Source organism: Falco cherrug, chromosome 12, assembly GCF_023634085.1.
Source record: "Falco cherrug isolate bFalChe1 chromosome 12, bFalChe1.pri, whole genome shotgun sequence".
Lineage (NCBI taxonomy): Eukaryota > Metazoa > Chordata > Aves > Falconiformes > Falconidae > Falco > Falco cherrug.
Genome location: NC_073708.1, coordinates 11,751,914 through 11,768,196, shown reverse-complemented (window position 1 = coordinate 11,768,196; position 16,283 = coordinate 11,751,914). Strand labels below are relative to the sequence as shown.

Below are 16,283 nucleotides of genomic sequence, written 5' to 3'. Positions count from 1 at the left end.
AGGGGGCAGCAGGCAGCGGAGGGCTACAAAGGGGATGAGGGGGCTGGAGCATCCCCCTTATGAGGAAAGGCTGGGAGAGCTGGGGCTGTTTAGCCTGGGGAAGAGAAGGCTGAGAGGGGATCTTACCAATGGCTACAAATACCTGAAGGAGGAGTGTTAAGAGGACGGGGCCAGGCTCTTTTCAGTGGTGGCCAGCAACAGGACAAGGGGCAACAGGCACAAACTGAAGCATAGGAAGTTTGTTCTGAATATGAGCAAAAAACTTCTTTACCTTGAGGGTGACAGAGCACTGGAACAGGTTGCCCAGAGAGGCTGGGCAGTCTCCTTCTCTGGAGACATTCAAAAACTGCCTGGACACAACCCTGTGCAACCTGCTCTAGGTGACCCTGCAGGGAGTTGGACTAGATGATCTCCAGAGACCCCTTCCAACCCTGACCATTCTGTAATTCCATTATACCCTCAGATTCTTAAGTTGTGGCAGACAAAGACATTATTAGACAAATGCTTTCCAATTACAGAAATGCTTCCCAATTAATATATTACAGGAGAACATTTTCTCAGGAACACACAGGGACTCAACTAAGCAACCCCCCTGAAAAACAGCTTAGTGCTAATGGGGTAAAATGTCTTTTTGAGCTTCTATCTCCAATTCAAAGTTTTAAATTAAACTGATGTTAACTTCATTAACAGTTAATGAAAGTTCCAACACTTCAGTTATCTGTTACACATACATACAGAGTGAAAGAGCTGGAAATACGTCCACATCATATGTCTCAATTCAAATGCATGCATAGGTGTAAATACAAATGCATCTATATATGTGTGCACACATACACAGATGTACATACAACTGCATATATATGTACATATATATATACACAGATATATATGCACACAGCTACACACACAAATATAGAACTATACATACGTTTCACAGGACAGAACTCTGAAATCTGAGCCCTAAAGAAAGGCACGCTCTTAGACTGCTGAGTAGTTTGGGGTTGTTGATTTGTTGGTATTTTTTCTTAAAAATAAAATATATTTTGATATCAGCAGATGACTGTTCAGCAAGCATCTTTCAGCGTCTATATAAGGAATGCAGCATCACCCTAAAGCACCGATCCTTCACCACAACCCTTTAACAGAATCAAATCCATCCTGTTCTAAGAACACCGCACTTGCTCTTCACGTCGCAGTTTGCTGTAGAGCTCTGTGCAACAGCTATTTTTAGTTTAAAACAAGGTTCCACTGCCCTCCAGCCTTCCTGCTGAGGAACTGCCGCAGAGACAAGGTCTCGGCAGACGAAGTGTTTGCACATATTTTTGGTTTAGGCAAGTCCTGGGAATCTTTTAATGTTTTTGTATGCCTATGAAATGTTAGTGGAGTCAGAAATTAGCACCATCCTGTAACACCCGAATACTGAATGCTGATAATGAAAATCAAAGTAAAACAATGTATATGTAACAGTTTACTACATGCCTTCCTAGATTCAAATAAATAGGTTTTGCTCTTTTTACGCCTGTTACCTGATTGCCTTACATTTCTTTAATGAGCAGTGAGTAGGTTGACCTCTCAGTTCGTGCTTACAGCATATAAGCCCTTTTTTTATACCTCTGTGCAGTGTTCCACGTTGGCTAGCTTTAGCTCTTTCAATATATGTAACCCAACAACATCCCTGGGCACATTGATCCTTAGGGAAGAGGTTTACAGTAACTTAGGTAGGGCACACTAGGGCCTTATTTGCAATGAATAAAAAACAATGTAGGACAGAATTTTTTTTTTTTTTTTTTTTTTCAAAAGCAGATATCTCTATGGGCAGCTAACATACTTCAAGATGACAAGTAGGTTACTGATATCTGCAGCAGTATTTTGGACTAATATTCAAAAAGAGAAGGAAATCACAGCAACTGAGATTCAGGGTGAAAACTTTAATAGCAGGACAGATATGGCAAGGTGTACCAAGTACCATCATCAATGTAACAACTCTTAATTTTACTTCTGTCAGGTTGAAACAGTTGCTGGAACGGCAACTAAAACATTCCGAAAGGCCAGGTTCCCACAGAATAAAAAAATTCCCAACACCTCTTCCCTACAGCCCTGAGAACCTGTGGGATGTGCCAGAGATGGCCAAAACAGAGGTGATCTTTTACAGGTAGTAAAGGTTTGATGCAGCCCATGGTCCACACTATGGGGACCCTTTCTTTACAGTGTACCTCACTGAAAAACATTCATTTGCCTGTGTTAAGAGAGTCTTCAGACCATATCTGATGTCTTCCTTTCAAGTCAGATAAAAACATCTGCTGAAAACTAAAAAATTTACCTAAATTGTCATGTGTTATGATTAGGCGAAAAATAAATGGAACAAAGTAATAATCACAGAAACATTTACGCTTTCAGTCAAATAAAGAGATCTCCCAGATACTTCACAGAGAATTTTCTTATCCTTTCCAGTGCCAGATTCTGAATCCAAAACTGTGCATTATCTTAACTTTAAAACTTCTTCACTGATGACAGAGCCAGGGTAGATAAAAGGATTTGCAGAGTGTCTATAGAAATCCTGACAAAAGCATCACTCAGCATACAGTGGTAGGCAACCTAACAGTACAACTTCGTATCATCTCTACAATACCAGCATACGTTAGCAGATCACCCATCTTCTATAAATTATTAGCTTCTAAGGGTCAAAGATACTCCAGTTTATAACTACTCACTCTCTGACATGATAATACTATTTCTCTTATCCTATTCCCCTCAAGCAGGAAAAAAAAAAAATTAAATACACATCTTTTTTATCAACTACCCTAATATTTACATAAATGCATTGTACATTGTATTTCAAATAATCATTTTGTGCAGTGACATACAACACAAAGATATCACCTTGTATCTGTTCATTAAATATGCAATTACTTACAGGAATGTTGATGAAAACAGTATCAAACTCTGATGCTGACAGAAATCTTTTCAATGGTACCATGAAAAACTGCAAGGAGAAAATAATTTTATATATATATTTGACCATGTCATTACATTTTCTAGACTGCTATAAAAATACGTAAGTTGTGATTCTATTAGTATCTTACTTTCTCTATCGATTCCAGAGTTTCAGTGTATTTCTCTTCAGTTTGCTTTATTTCAGCAAGACAACAGCTTCTTATGTCATTTTCAGTATATTTCTGCAATTACAATGGAGTCAAGTTTAAAGTCTATAACAGGCACCTAATAGATAATAAATGTATTTACTTGTTTAGAATTAAGCAATTAGGATAACTGCTTCCTGAAATTTTCTGAGTACTGCAGTCTCCGAAGATGACAGCAATAACCAAGAATATTTTAATGTTCAATTAGCTGATGGCTTTAAGAGTTTTACTAAAATTCAGCATCAAAGGAGTATTATGAAAAGTTAATGTTTAGACATAAAATGCTAAAGTCTCTGCATGTACTCCAGAAGCTGAAATACAAGGTCACATTTAATTTACATCCAGACCGAGAAATCTTATTTAAAATACTCAGCAGTTAATAATTCCATTAAACTTAATGGGGCTAAATCATGTAAGTAACTTTGCATTGCCATAAATATTGGATTCAGTCTAATCCCTGCACTTATTTACAGTTTTCCCCTTTTCTCAAGGGAAGCTTTCTCTTCAGACACAATGCCAGTATGTTCTCCAGTCAGTGCAGTGACCTCAAAGTTCAGCTCCTCCATAGGTATGTATGTGTCTTCAACGAGATCCTGGGGTTTTTTTTCAAGTAAATCACCAGACTTCTAGGAAATTGGACTAACTATGAGCACAGGACTTTATAAAAACAGTTTACAGGCACTGTTACTGAAGATCAGATTTACAGTATTACAGGTTCAATAACTTGTAAACCTGATTTCAAATAAGAGTAAATACCTGGAAGAAGGTATGGAAGCATTCATGTCAAGCAAGACTCAAAATATCTGGAGTCATGTAAGTCAGCTTGGAGATCTGACACAGTAACTGGATAGGCTCTTACAATTAAAAGTAATAATATATCCAAAATGTTTTCCCCAAAAACAACAATAAGCAGTGGCTTAATAAGCAACAGTACTATCACATCCTGTCTGAAGCCTATTTATCAGTTTGTAACACCCTTCCAAGGCATCCTTCAGCATATCCCTAACTGTATCTTACCTTTATTCTACCCAATGCAGGGAATTCACATACTGCACATAATACGCCTGATTATAGGTGTTACTCAAATACAGGAATAGTCAGGACTAGAAATTTAGTACTGCAGTTCTTTCTGTTCAGGAAAAGATTTTTAGCTTTTGAAAGAAAGGCTTCTTCTCTCCTCCAGCAACAGCAAAACTTCTAGACTGAAATTTTAACAATTAGCTCTTAGCATGTCCAAGAGCTAGACTGCTTCTACCCCCTTTCTCTGCTAGCACTCTACTTGACACACCTGCTAAGCCTACCACAGCCAACAGCAAGCAGCACTTACACTCTTCATGAGCGACATACAGCTCCCATGATATTCTTGGCCACCTATGAAGAGTGGGAAATGTATTCCTACAGCCTAAACTAGACACCAAGCTGTGAACCATACAGGCACGTAAAGCTTCAACACTGCTCACACTTTGATTGCTGTTTTGATGTATCTCCTTATCCTTCTCTGCCTCCATGTGACTCTACAAGCAGCTCCTGCAACTGGAACTCGGTTTCTGACTCTCATCTACCAGGTGCTGCATTGTCTCAGAAATTACTCTTTAAAACCCAGTTAGTGCAGTTCTTAATTTCCCCACAACAAACATTGAAGTGCCAGCCTTATCAGCTGGGGATAGAAGTAACCATTTCGCAAAAATATAGTCTGTCATTATCAGTAAAAACATACTTTGTGAGCATCTGATCAATCTCATCTCAAAATCTACCATTTATTCCCAAATTCTTTAGCAGGGGAAGCAGGCACTGTCACAGTTAGCCATAGATAATTAATCTCAATAACATACTAGAATTTGACATTATCCAGGCTTTTTGTTATTTTTCACATTTACCATTGGAAGCCCAATACTGTTCAAATTACTTGCAGTATTTGTACCAATACAGAAGTTGTTGTGCCCAGTAGGAGTTGATATTCATTTGCAAAATGTGCAGGTTTGTTGTTTACCAACTCTCATATAGGTGATGCAAACAAAATCCTGGGATTCCATTTAAAACCACTCACTTCAGTTTTGCGCTCACCTAACCAAAGCCGATCATTCACATAGGCACTTCAGGCAGAAATTAACGTATCAACTTTCTGTCCGTACCAAAAACTTCTAGAATTTGAGTGCAATAAACAAAAGGAGACAGGAAATAAGAAATCATGTGTCTACCAGTACAAGTGAGGAAAAAAGCCTTTGAAGGTTAGCTACTGCTACAGAAAAAGTAACCTGAACAGTTAACATCAGAAGATAATGACAATAAATCAAGGATAAGGGAGATGTAAAGCATTTTGGCTTCTACTGGAGACTCTGAAAAGCATTGGGTTCTTCTAAAAATCTACTTGAAGATTGTCCTGGGCTAGTGTTTTCACATGCAAGGAATTCTCACATAGGATTCAAAAGGAAGAACTGCGCAAAGTCATCATACAGTGTATTTATAAACCTGAGAGGAAATTATCACATATCAGAAATAATTACCGCATTCAAGAAAGCTGACACAGCAAAACAATTGCAATGCCTCCATTCATTACATGTTGTGGAAAAAAATATTTTTTTGTGGAAAAAATACATGTTTTCAGTTTTCATTTATTTTCTATAAGAAACAAATGAAAGTCTGATCTGAAGTATCTAGGCTAAGATACAACTAAAATTAGAACGTGAGAGTTCTGATTGCTATAATAATCATTTGCTAGAAACACAGATATGCGAGAGTGACATTTGCAACAGGAAAGAATCAGAGAAAGTTTAGACACTACCAACTGCCAGAGATTACCAACTGTTACAGTTGAAGGGGAAAAAAAAAAAAACCACCCACACTCATTATGTGAAAGCCAAAACTTAATGCGTTTTGAGTTTCAGTATAAAATAAAAAGTCAAAACGATCACAGTAAAGATTTCCTATGATTCAAACACTTTTCTAAAACATCCTGCCTGCAAGCGAATGTGACTTCATTAGATAAAGAACAGTGTTTTTTCAACTCATTTTTTTAATTTGGGTTTTATTTAACAAAATCTGTAACTACTGTATTTCATTTCAAAATTACATTTCTTTCAAAAATTATCATAGTTAGTGTTTGACCCCTTGCCAAAACAACCTGCAAAGTCTTACACGGGAAATAATGCACTGTACATGACAGGTCCAGACGCAACTGAGCACGAGTGAAGTTTCAGCGAAACTAGCTATAAAGATATAATTTCACAATTATTAACTTTCAAAAATAGAACTAGTATTGTTTGAAAATAGCTAGAAATTGGAAAACATACAGGTTGCTGTGCTGCGTCATCTTTCATTAGGTCTTCATAAACCTCCCCACCTTCATCTTCTCCGTAGACACAATCATACAACTCCTCATCTTCATCAACACCAGTTTCACTGAAAGGAAAACACAATTTAAAAAAGCTGTGCAGAACAGGCAAATTGCTGTCAGCTCTGCTGATGTGGGACCACTCCTCATAGGAAAACATTTCTACAGTAAACAAACGGACTAATTGTTAGAACTATCTAATGAAAAGAACTCATTAAGGGAAATTAAGTCCATTAATTTTCTTTCCCCAATGCATTTAAAATACAGTTGTACAAAATCAACACAACACTGAAGACTGCATGAATTTACAACCACACAGGATCAAAATCAGGCACCAAAAGCAGCTTGTCAGGCCAGCTGGGTCACAAGGAGCTGCCCAGCTGCTCCCTTCATCCCTTTCCCCACCACATCCAGTGAAAGGGAGGTGCCCCTCCTCACTGCCTGGCCTTCCACTGCACCCGTACGTGAGACACTGCTACAGGTCTGCGTCCTGCCTAAAGAAAGGAGTTTCTGGGTAAAATACACTAAAGGCTGCAGAGCCAGCAGCTGAGACTCCGTACACCCACACCGTAAGCCAGCATCTTGATCACCTCGTGGCAACCTTCAGCTACCCCAAAATGAAAATAGCAACCTTTCAAACTGAAAGTCAGACAGCTCAACAAAACAGTGCATGCACAAGAAGTGTCCTCCTACTCCCTAGAGTACAGGAATACCTCAGCATGAAGTCAATGCTCAACTCTACCCACAGCTAATTCAACTTCGTTAGCCAGTCCTGCTGGAGTTTTGCCTGCTTTGCACTAGGACCATAGCAAGCCTGTAATTGTCTCTTTCACCCACATTTCTTAGGGTAGGTCTCCAACAGAACTCTAAAAGATACTGAAAGTAGTCCAGTCATCGTAATACAGAAACTTGATGAGATGTGCTGATAATTTTGAGATTATTACTATTGGAAGACAACTTCTTTTTATTTTGATAATTTTGAGATTACTACTACTGGAAGTCCTTCAGAGTGAAAAATTGAGGATCAGTCCACTAGAACTAGGAAGGGCAGCCGTTCCTGTAAGTGAATTGTCAGTACTCAAGAACAGGACATCAGAAGCTCTATGGGCAGAGACTAATCATTTCAAAGGAATCAGAATGAATGAGAATTGCTACAACTCAGCGGCCACCTGGACTACTTGGAAATGCCAGACAAAATCACTATGACTATAATCAGGACTATATACAAAAGCCAATGTATTTTTAATTTCTCATAAAATATAGTCTTGTTTTTAATTGAGAACATCAGAAGGATAAAATAAGGAAGAATTGGAAGTTTCAGTAGATGGAATGATTAAAAAATATATTAGGGGATTCAACATAAAATTCAACAGAAATTCCTCACATCCCTTCCTTTTCCAGATACCATGCCCCAGGAGAGCTAGAAAACTCCGGTGCTCCAGGTTAGTCTAACATTTCAGCTTGCACCAGTGATGATGGTGTGTTCACATTTTACATTAAATACTGGCAGCTGTGTCAGGTGCAGCAGATACACTTCATTTGACCACCTACGCTCCAGGGAACAAAAGCAGGCAAAAAGGCAGAGTAAGGATAGAAACATTTAACTGCTGCAGCTCTTTCTGACAGAAAGCCTTAAATTCATTCTAAATTCTTTAGACACCATTTAAATTCAAGGACAATTAAATTAATTTTAGTCAAATACACTTACTAATTAAGAGAAACTAAAATATGTGGGCCATCTGCTTCATTCACTAGCACTTTCTTTTCTTACGAAGAGAGTACTTCTTTAATTGCTTCCTCCACAATTGAGACACGTAACTATCAAATTCCACTGAATAACATTTGTATTCTGATGCAAAAGAAGAGCTACACATCTCAATTTCTTTAGTATGATTTGTTAATTTTTTAATTTTTTTTACATCAAGGACTGTCTCCCAGTACTGAATCTGTATGCCTGTTTAAGAACTGATGATAGAAATATTTTCAAACAATGCTAATCCCACCACATCTATGAGATGAGGACATCACCTCTAGTGCACTTGGGTGTCAGAGGTGTCTGCAACTCCTACCTTCTGCACATTCAGCTACACAGAGTGAAAACCAGCTATCTACGAGACAGCCAGTCAGCTGCAGAAGACAAGGATGAGCTTTGCAGGGAAGGTGATAAACTGAGCAGCACCAGCCGTGGTAGGGTTTCCCCTCCTTACAGGCAGTAAAGAAACAAATCCACCATGTGAACAGCAGCTACCTCACCACATTGCAGCAAGCGACATACAACACGGCCGGAGCCAAGACAGAGCCAGATGAGCACTAGTGAGGTAAGCACTGGTAAACTTTGGGACAGTGAGCTCTGATCCTAGCTCTTACTCAGCGTGATTCCCAATGGATCCTGAGAGATCCTAGCCACAGCATACAAGAGTAGTTCTTCCTGGCAATTTTTTATGCCCGGATGCATTTATCTCACCAGTCTGCAAAATAAAGCTGCAGTCTACCATTCAATACTATACAGTACATTCATGTATATCTTGCTCGTACCTCAAAGCTGAAGTGAAAACTGCCAATAATTAATCATCCCACAAACACTGACACAGAGAGGTAAAGGCATTCCATGTGAAGAATTTCATTGACTTCAGGGAGATGACTCACTTGAGTTATGATCCAAAGTGTATTTTCTTTTCAAGTTCAAGACTATTTCCTTGGGTCCCTTACAACTAGTATTGTAATTCTATGAAAGCATTCTCATAGTACAGGCAAATAATTTAAAAACTCATTCATTATTTACTTTGCTACCAACACCTTCTATGAAACATGCTTCCTTACATATATGAATGTATTACAATCATTCAGATAAGCTTTCATTATTAATTCTTCCTGGTCAGCACAATGGCTAACAAAATCTTTTAGAATCAAATAAATATCCAATTCTCATAAAAAGTATGTGTTGCATAACATATAAATAATAGCATGCAACTGAAAGCCAAAATCTTTAATTTAACTATGGATTTACAACATACTCTATTAAATCAGGAAGACCTTTGTAAACATCTTCATCATCAACGCTTTCTTCTGTAGGGAAGGGCCTGTGGAAAGAAAAATAGCATGAGTTATAAACAGCACTAGTCTAATCACAGTGAGGTTTTGTTCTGTTTCTAAAATTCTCACACAGATTACTGTATGTTAATATATTTGTATTTTCCCCACTTTCTCTGAGGACCAATATCTGTGTATTTTGACTTCTGTATATGAATTGATACTTAATATAATAAAAAACCCTACTAGATGGAGTTGTTATAAATCACCATGAATACACATCATTGACATTTTTTCAGCTGAGAATATTAACTCCTCTCTTTAGCACAAGACATGGTTTACAGGACTGGTTAGGGTATTTTGTCTATGTTTTAAAAGCATCATCCATTCATTTATGGTAATCAAACCATTCAAAAAGATGGAGAACACAAAACATGAAATCTTTCACCTGCTTCCACAGTCCACAATTACAGTTTCTGAGGTTAGGTTTGGTTTGGTTGGGGTCTTCTGGTTTCTTTTGGAAAATGAGAATCTCACAAACTTGGCAGTTTTGCTGAATTTTAGAATGGAGAAAAGAAAACCCATTTGTCTTTACATAGATCAGTACTGCATTAGCCTGACTTACGATCCATGTGTCACAACTATCACACAAGTTCTGAAATACTAACTGCTCATTTGTTCACCTTGTGTTTCAGCACAAGAAGTAAAGGCGGTTCAGGCACTTCAGTAAGCATGCCAGAGGTAGAAAATACCTTTCAGAGCTCCTCAAAGGTGCATAGCCTTGGTTAGCTGTCCGCTGGGCAATCTGGTTTATAACCAGGGGACACTGCCTATACTGTCTGTAACAACTTTTCCAAGGAGCATCACGCAAAAAGCATTATTCCCACTACTTACTAGAGCAATAACATACCTTATTCCTGTGCCTAATGCAATAGGAGTACGAGAAAGTTTTGAAAGCGTTTCTATCACCTGGAGAAGAAGGAACCATGATTAGTTGTAGAACAGAAGCAATAAAATATTTTGTTCTCGATTGTTTAATTATCAGAAAAGTTATCTCACATGGAATTATATAGACTGTGCCAAACTGGCTGTGCCAAACACTGAGTGCGTTGAACTTCCCCAGATTTCCCAGGAGCTGGTGTTTAGTGCTTTTGAACTGGGGAATGTGACGGGGAGCGCAAAGAGAGGCGAAGGGAAATCTCGTATTTACAAGTTTTAGCACAAGTAAAAGCCAATTTAAGTGAATTTAAAACCAGATCATGTATGTCAAAAATCAGACAGACAATCAATTTGCAACTGGGATCAAATTTTATCTTACAGACTGCTCTGAGGACTTTTTTATTATTATTATTATTATTGGAGCTCCAGAAAGAAAATATGAAAGTATTAATTTGAGCTTTTCCTAACAGTGGCCAGAAGAGGGAGCCAAATGCCAAATCAGCAGAAAGCCACCTTCCTCTTCAGGGCTGCCTCGCAACGGAGAAGTAAGCTCTTGGCAGGCAACAGTTAAGACGCTGTACATTTGAGCCCATAAGCTTTGCTTATCTTCAGAAGCTAGTAGCAGTCTGGAAGATCTCATTCTAAGAAAATACCTCCTGTAAGTGCTCATGGTTATGCAACAGGAGAGGGAGAACATTAGGGAGGGCAGAACACATGTACATACAGTCACAGAGATGGAGTTATTTTGCTGTCAGCTGTAATAATACAAGACCAGTTTGTACTCTGCCTAGCATGTCCCCTCTGTCACAAATATTTTCTCTTATTTTGAGCACTATCAGATTGGCAAGCCTTACTTGCTAGAGAGGGGGGGGGGGGGGGGGGGGGGGGGGGGGAAGAGAGAGACAAAATTACACCATCTGAATTTCCATACTTCCGATGCCAAGTCTCCCCTGAACTTCCCAAAAGTTTCACGTTGGGTCTTTGCAGCTTAAAATCCATATTAAGCCAAACTGAAATCTCCAAAGGAGGTTTTTATCGGTAGTATCAAAATTCAGTATAGTAATTCTACATTCCATTGGCATTTGGGAATAATCTCTACAATTAAAGCTGTTTATTCTTGAAGTTTAATTACAAGACTAACCAGACCATAAAACACACAGCTAAAAGTACATCTCTCAAAGGAAGGACACTGACATATTTACGCAGGAGAATGACAAAGTAAAAACCACAGAGAATAGTCACCAACTACAGAGCTTAAACTGAAGTTACAAAGCCTCCAAAAGTGATTCAGGTCTCATATGCAGGCAAGCAAAACTCAGAACGAACTAAAGTTATACTACTCCTGTGAAAGGAACATTTGGGGTTCATTTAAGCTGCTGTGAAAATTTATGTCACAGAAAATCTGGTTTTGCCTTACAGAAATGTCGAAGAATAATAAAATCAGATAAATATGCTAGGAATATAATCAAAGGTATGGGCACATACATTCCCCTATGAATAGAAGAACTGTAATACAGCCTAGAATAAGTTTTGGAAGTTTTGAATAAAAATTGATTGAATAAACAGTAAGTTAATAAAAACTATTTCACATTAGTCAAAAGGGAAAAAAGGGAAAAAAAGACTCCTTTAAGAAGTCTTGCTGTCGCAGGTGAGTTCTGGTTTCTGTATCATACAAAAACCTGCATCTGCACACATGTGAGAATCCCAGTGCAAGACTGCAAGGACTGCTAAACTGCACGAGGCAAGACACCATGGGAAGTTAACTGAAAATACAATAGCTAGGAAAATGATCTGTCGTGACACATGGGTGTACAGTGATTGGCAAAATCACAGCAAAGAAGGTTTAATGATTTTCAAACCAGAGAGGGGCAATTCTCATGAACTAAATATCCCTTTCTTGTTTCAACGTGTTATTTTCCAGCACACAGAAAACCTTTTGCAAACTATTCCACCCACACAAACCCTTTTCCTTAGAAGGATTCTCACTTATCTAGCATAATCAAACCCAGCAGAAGTATGGCTTACTCTTCACAGCAAATTATGGTTGCTTCAAGATAACACAAAAAAAATCTGTACAACAAAAAATTACGAATTTTAGGAAGACAACTAGCAAACGTTACTCCCAAAATGTTCCACCAGGTGACACTAACACAAACAAAAGCAAGAATTACTAATTAAGAGGAATAGAAAAACTTTTTCAGGAACTGATGTGAAACCTTCTGGGGGGGAGGAGTGGAGAAAGAAAAACCTCCACACACTGAGGAAGCCAGAAGACTGTTCAAGAACATGCACACAGAGAAGAGAGAGAAAGGAACTATACAGCTAGAGACAACAGAAAACTACTAATAATTTTCACTGCTCTTAGACTGGAGAAGGTCTGGCACTGCAGGAAGAGCAAACCAACATGCTCAGAAGCTAATGCACAGATTTTTATCAGAAACTACATTCTGGATAAGAAGAAAATGGTAATCATCACAGCAGCTGTCAGTATCTCAGAGACACAATGCCTTCTCCAGAAGTATGTGGTCACCCTGGCATCATGAAAGGGGAAGGGTAATGGGTGGGCAAAGATCACTATTCTTCTATTTCAAAACAAAGCAATTAACAGCTTAAGGCCAATAACCACCTCAATATTTAAGATTAAAACACATAACTGAAAACAAACATAACTTCCACAAAATAAAAGGTAATGCTTGCCCATTGAGCACGCCTATTAAAGCACAGCTTAAAACACTGTTCTGTCAAGAAACAGAATGGTTTATACTGAGGTGTCTTTTTCTTGCTGTTGTCGTTTCCTTAATGAATTCTGAGAAAATGTCAGGAATACTTACACAAGTAATCATATGTGAAACTATCCCTTCTGGTCAACACACAATTTCAGCATCACATACATGTAAATGTATTTGCTCCAACATGAAGTGGGGCAAAGATTCTCCCTCCACGTGAAATTTCACTTCTTTGGTTCTGAGCCACTACATGAACTCTCAATAAGAGTTCCTGAATTTCTAGGTCCACGGGGAAAGTCACAGTTACATATGGGATGAGTTGTCAGAAAACAATCAGAGATTCAATAGACATTCATCAAAACAATCAAGCTAAACCCGGCAAAGTGTCTCACTTTTAACAAACTGACGGACTCGGGAGTTTTTCAGAGCAGTGCTGGTTTGAAGCCCTGTACAGCTGACACGAGAGAAGCTATAATATAGTGCAATTCTGAACTCCAAAATTACAGTGCACCATACGCATTAAAGTCCATAACATTGCTATTTAATGCTTTTCATGTGCTTTTTTTGTCTTGCTCTCTTCCTTTCAGCAGAGCTTTAATCTCTTTTACCCCTTTTAACCCTAAATGATTGCTCAGTTCTCTTCCACAGCAAGGACTCGCACAGATGCTCCTGTACCTTTGAATGAGGCAAAACTAGATCTTAGCTTAAGTGCAGAAGCAGTGCTCCTTGCTTGTACGAAATCCAGAACAAGAGAACTTCTGTGGCTGGCACTGCTCTGCAACAAACAGATGTACAAAGGGTTGCAGTGCGGGGCTTTTGCGCACATGCTATTACCAGGAACAGGCAATGAAAACTAGGTAATGAGTAAAGATTCGTATGTATGTGCTAGCTAGCTATGACACATGAAAAAAAAATATTTCTATTCCAAAACATCCTGCAATGACTACATGCCTTCACACTGGAAAACTCAGTAGCTATGACTTTGCTGCAATGAACCTGAAATTGGAAGACGTTGGCAAGAGACTTTCAGGCATAAGAGGAAGCCCCACCTGCACCCGCCTCAATAGAGCTCCTTTGCACTGACTAAGGCAGTCAGACAGAGGTTAAGCAAGTCTTTAGAAGTCACATCAAAGCCACCCTCTCTTCAACAAGGTGTGAACATCCAAGTTTGTTTTTCAATATATAGCCAGTTTATGCAAAATATGACATGAGATTGAAATGTATGGCCCTGCAAGAGGAAGTGCACCTCAGCCCATGCCCCAGTGCGCGGTTCTGCTCTCATTCATGTTTCGGGCGCAGCTGGCAAGAGCAACGGTTTCACACTACACTAACTTTTTACTTCGTTAATTACTCTAACAGCAGATTATTTTTTTTCCTTGGTATTTATTACTGTTTCTCTTGACTTACTGATGTAGGTCAGACTCTCCAGTTTATGTAAGCCCTTTCATATCCCTTGCAGAAATGTTATTTTGTAATTTCCTGCAGCCATACTCCTCAGTAAATTACATCAGATATTCCTATGCATACTTACAGCAGCAGTACACTAGAGGGACTATTTTACTTCTTTCCATAGCAGTGGTGTGTCTGAGTTTAAAATGTGCCTTATTAAGTATTTTGGGGGTCACTTTCTAATCTTGTTTCTTAAAAAAGAACTTAAAACCCATGCAGTTCACGAGCAGACAAAGCACATTTTAAAAGTACTTTTCCACTTTTAAGAGAAACAGGAGTAAATCATTTTGCAACTCACTGTCTCCCTGAACAAGCAACATTTCCTTGCTTTTAACAGCTGCTGTCAGGACTAGGCCCATATTTATTTTTCTGATGTTTATCTAAACTGAAAATATGAAGTGATCAACAAATGTTGATGGCAACAGTTTCACAGTTTATGCCAATAAAACCTAGAAAGATTCATTTGTGGGTTAGATCTTCAAAGCAGTTATTTCCATGTATGCAGTTAAATAGGATGTTTTTCCAACACACAGTAAAAGTCACCAAGAATTCACAACCATATTACATCTAAAGGTTTTTTTTTTCAAAATCTGGGCATCTAGCTTAGTATTTGAGCGTTGTATTTTGTTAAAAACTTAGCTTTACTCCCTCCCTTCAAGTGAATTTATTTAGCAGATACATAGAAACAGATTAGTATAACATAAAGCATGTTATTTGTCAATGAAAAACATTTCCAATACCAACCTACCTTCTGACATGCTACTTTTTGATACCTGCACATGGGTTTCTTCTCAAACAGGTCTTCTTTTACTTGATCAAATTGGGGGGGGGGGGGGGGGGGGGGGGGTGGGGGGGTGGGGGGGGGGGTGTAAATTATAAAGGCAAATTAATCCTTCAGAGAGTTGATAAGCTCCTTGGCTATGTTCTGTCTCCATTCCAGTCCCTGGGTTGGAAGAGTTATCCCAAGCACTCTAATGTTCAAGTAAACTTTAGATCTCTAATTACAAGTCTAACATGCTCCCTTTTCAACGGACTGAAATAGCTCCAGTTGGCTGGCTGACTTTCAGTTATAGAGAAGTATAGCAGTGTAAATAGCATATAAAAATAATAATAATACCTGTTTTATATGTAGCTGTAACTACTCTCAAGCTAAGGTCTATGCATTAAGAGAGCCTGATGGCTGCATAAGACTGGTTTAGGTACCACCATCTCAAAGGAAACTACAGAGCTGCTATTTGCTTTCTCAGAGAAGCAAGCATACCTGTATATTTTTTTTATTCAGAAAGAAGGATGTTTTTCTCCGCATGCATGACAGAATCTTCGCATCCTTTCCTTTTACACGTAGTACCAGTATAGCTAATCATTGCCATTTCAAGAATCAATGCCTTTAAACATCTGTCTCAAGGACAGTCAAATTTCCATTGGCAAAGGTGGCATTTGCTCATTTAATACAGGATGTTATACAAGAGAAATACTACACTCCATTCTACATGAGCTTCCAACTGGTTTCCAAGCAATATTTATCAGCAAGACAACCATGAATATGAAATGATTACACATACTTTAGACTACTTATCAAGGCTACATTACATTTTCTGTGTTTTTCTTCAGTTCATAACCTGAAAACTTTGATTGAAATAAGAGCATATTTGGTTTGATATGACAAAT

At 38.4% G+C, this 16,283-nt stretch overlaps 1 protein-coding gene across 2 annotated transcripts in view; it reads right to left on the bottom strand.

Moving 5' to 3' along the window:
- VAV3 (vav guanine nucleotide exchange factor 3) overlaps nucleotides 1-16,283 on the bottom strand; it is a 171,316-nt gene that overhangs the window by 97,162 nt on the left and 57,871 nt on the right. For both annotated transcript variants that reach the window (XM_055724411.1, XM_055724412.1), the window contains exons 3-7: nucleotides 10,412-10,470; nucleotides 9,486-9,551; nucleotides 6,431-6,539; nucleotides 3,084-3,176; nucleotides 2,915-2,983 (exon numbers count right to left, since the gene is read on the bottom strand). In XM_055724411.1, the coding sequence (XP_055580386.1) occupies nucleotides 2,915-2,983; nucleotides 3,084-3,176; nucleotides 6,431-6,539; nucleotides 9,486-9,551; nucleotides 10,412-10,470 (396 nt within the window). The remainder of the gene's footprint in view (nucleotides 1-2,914; nucleotides 2,984-3,083; nucleotides 3,177-6,430; nucleotides 6,540-9,485; nucleotides 9,552-10,411; nucleotides 10,471-16,283) is intronic.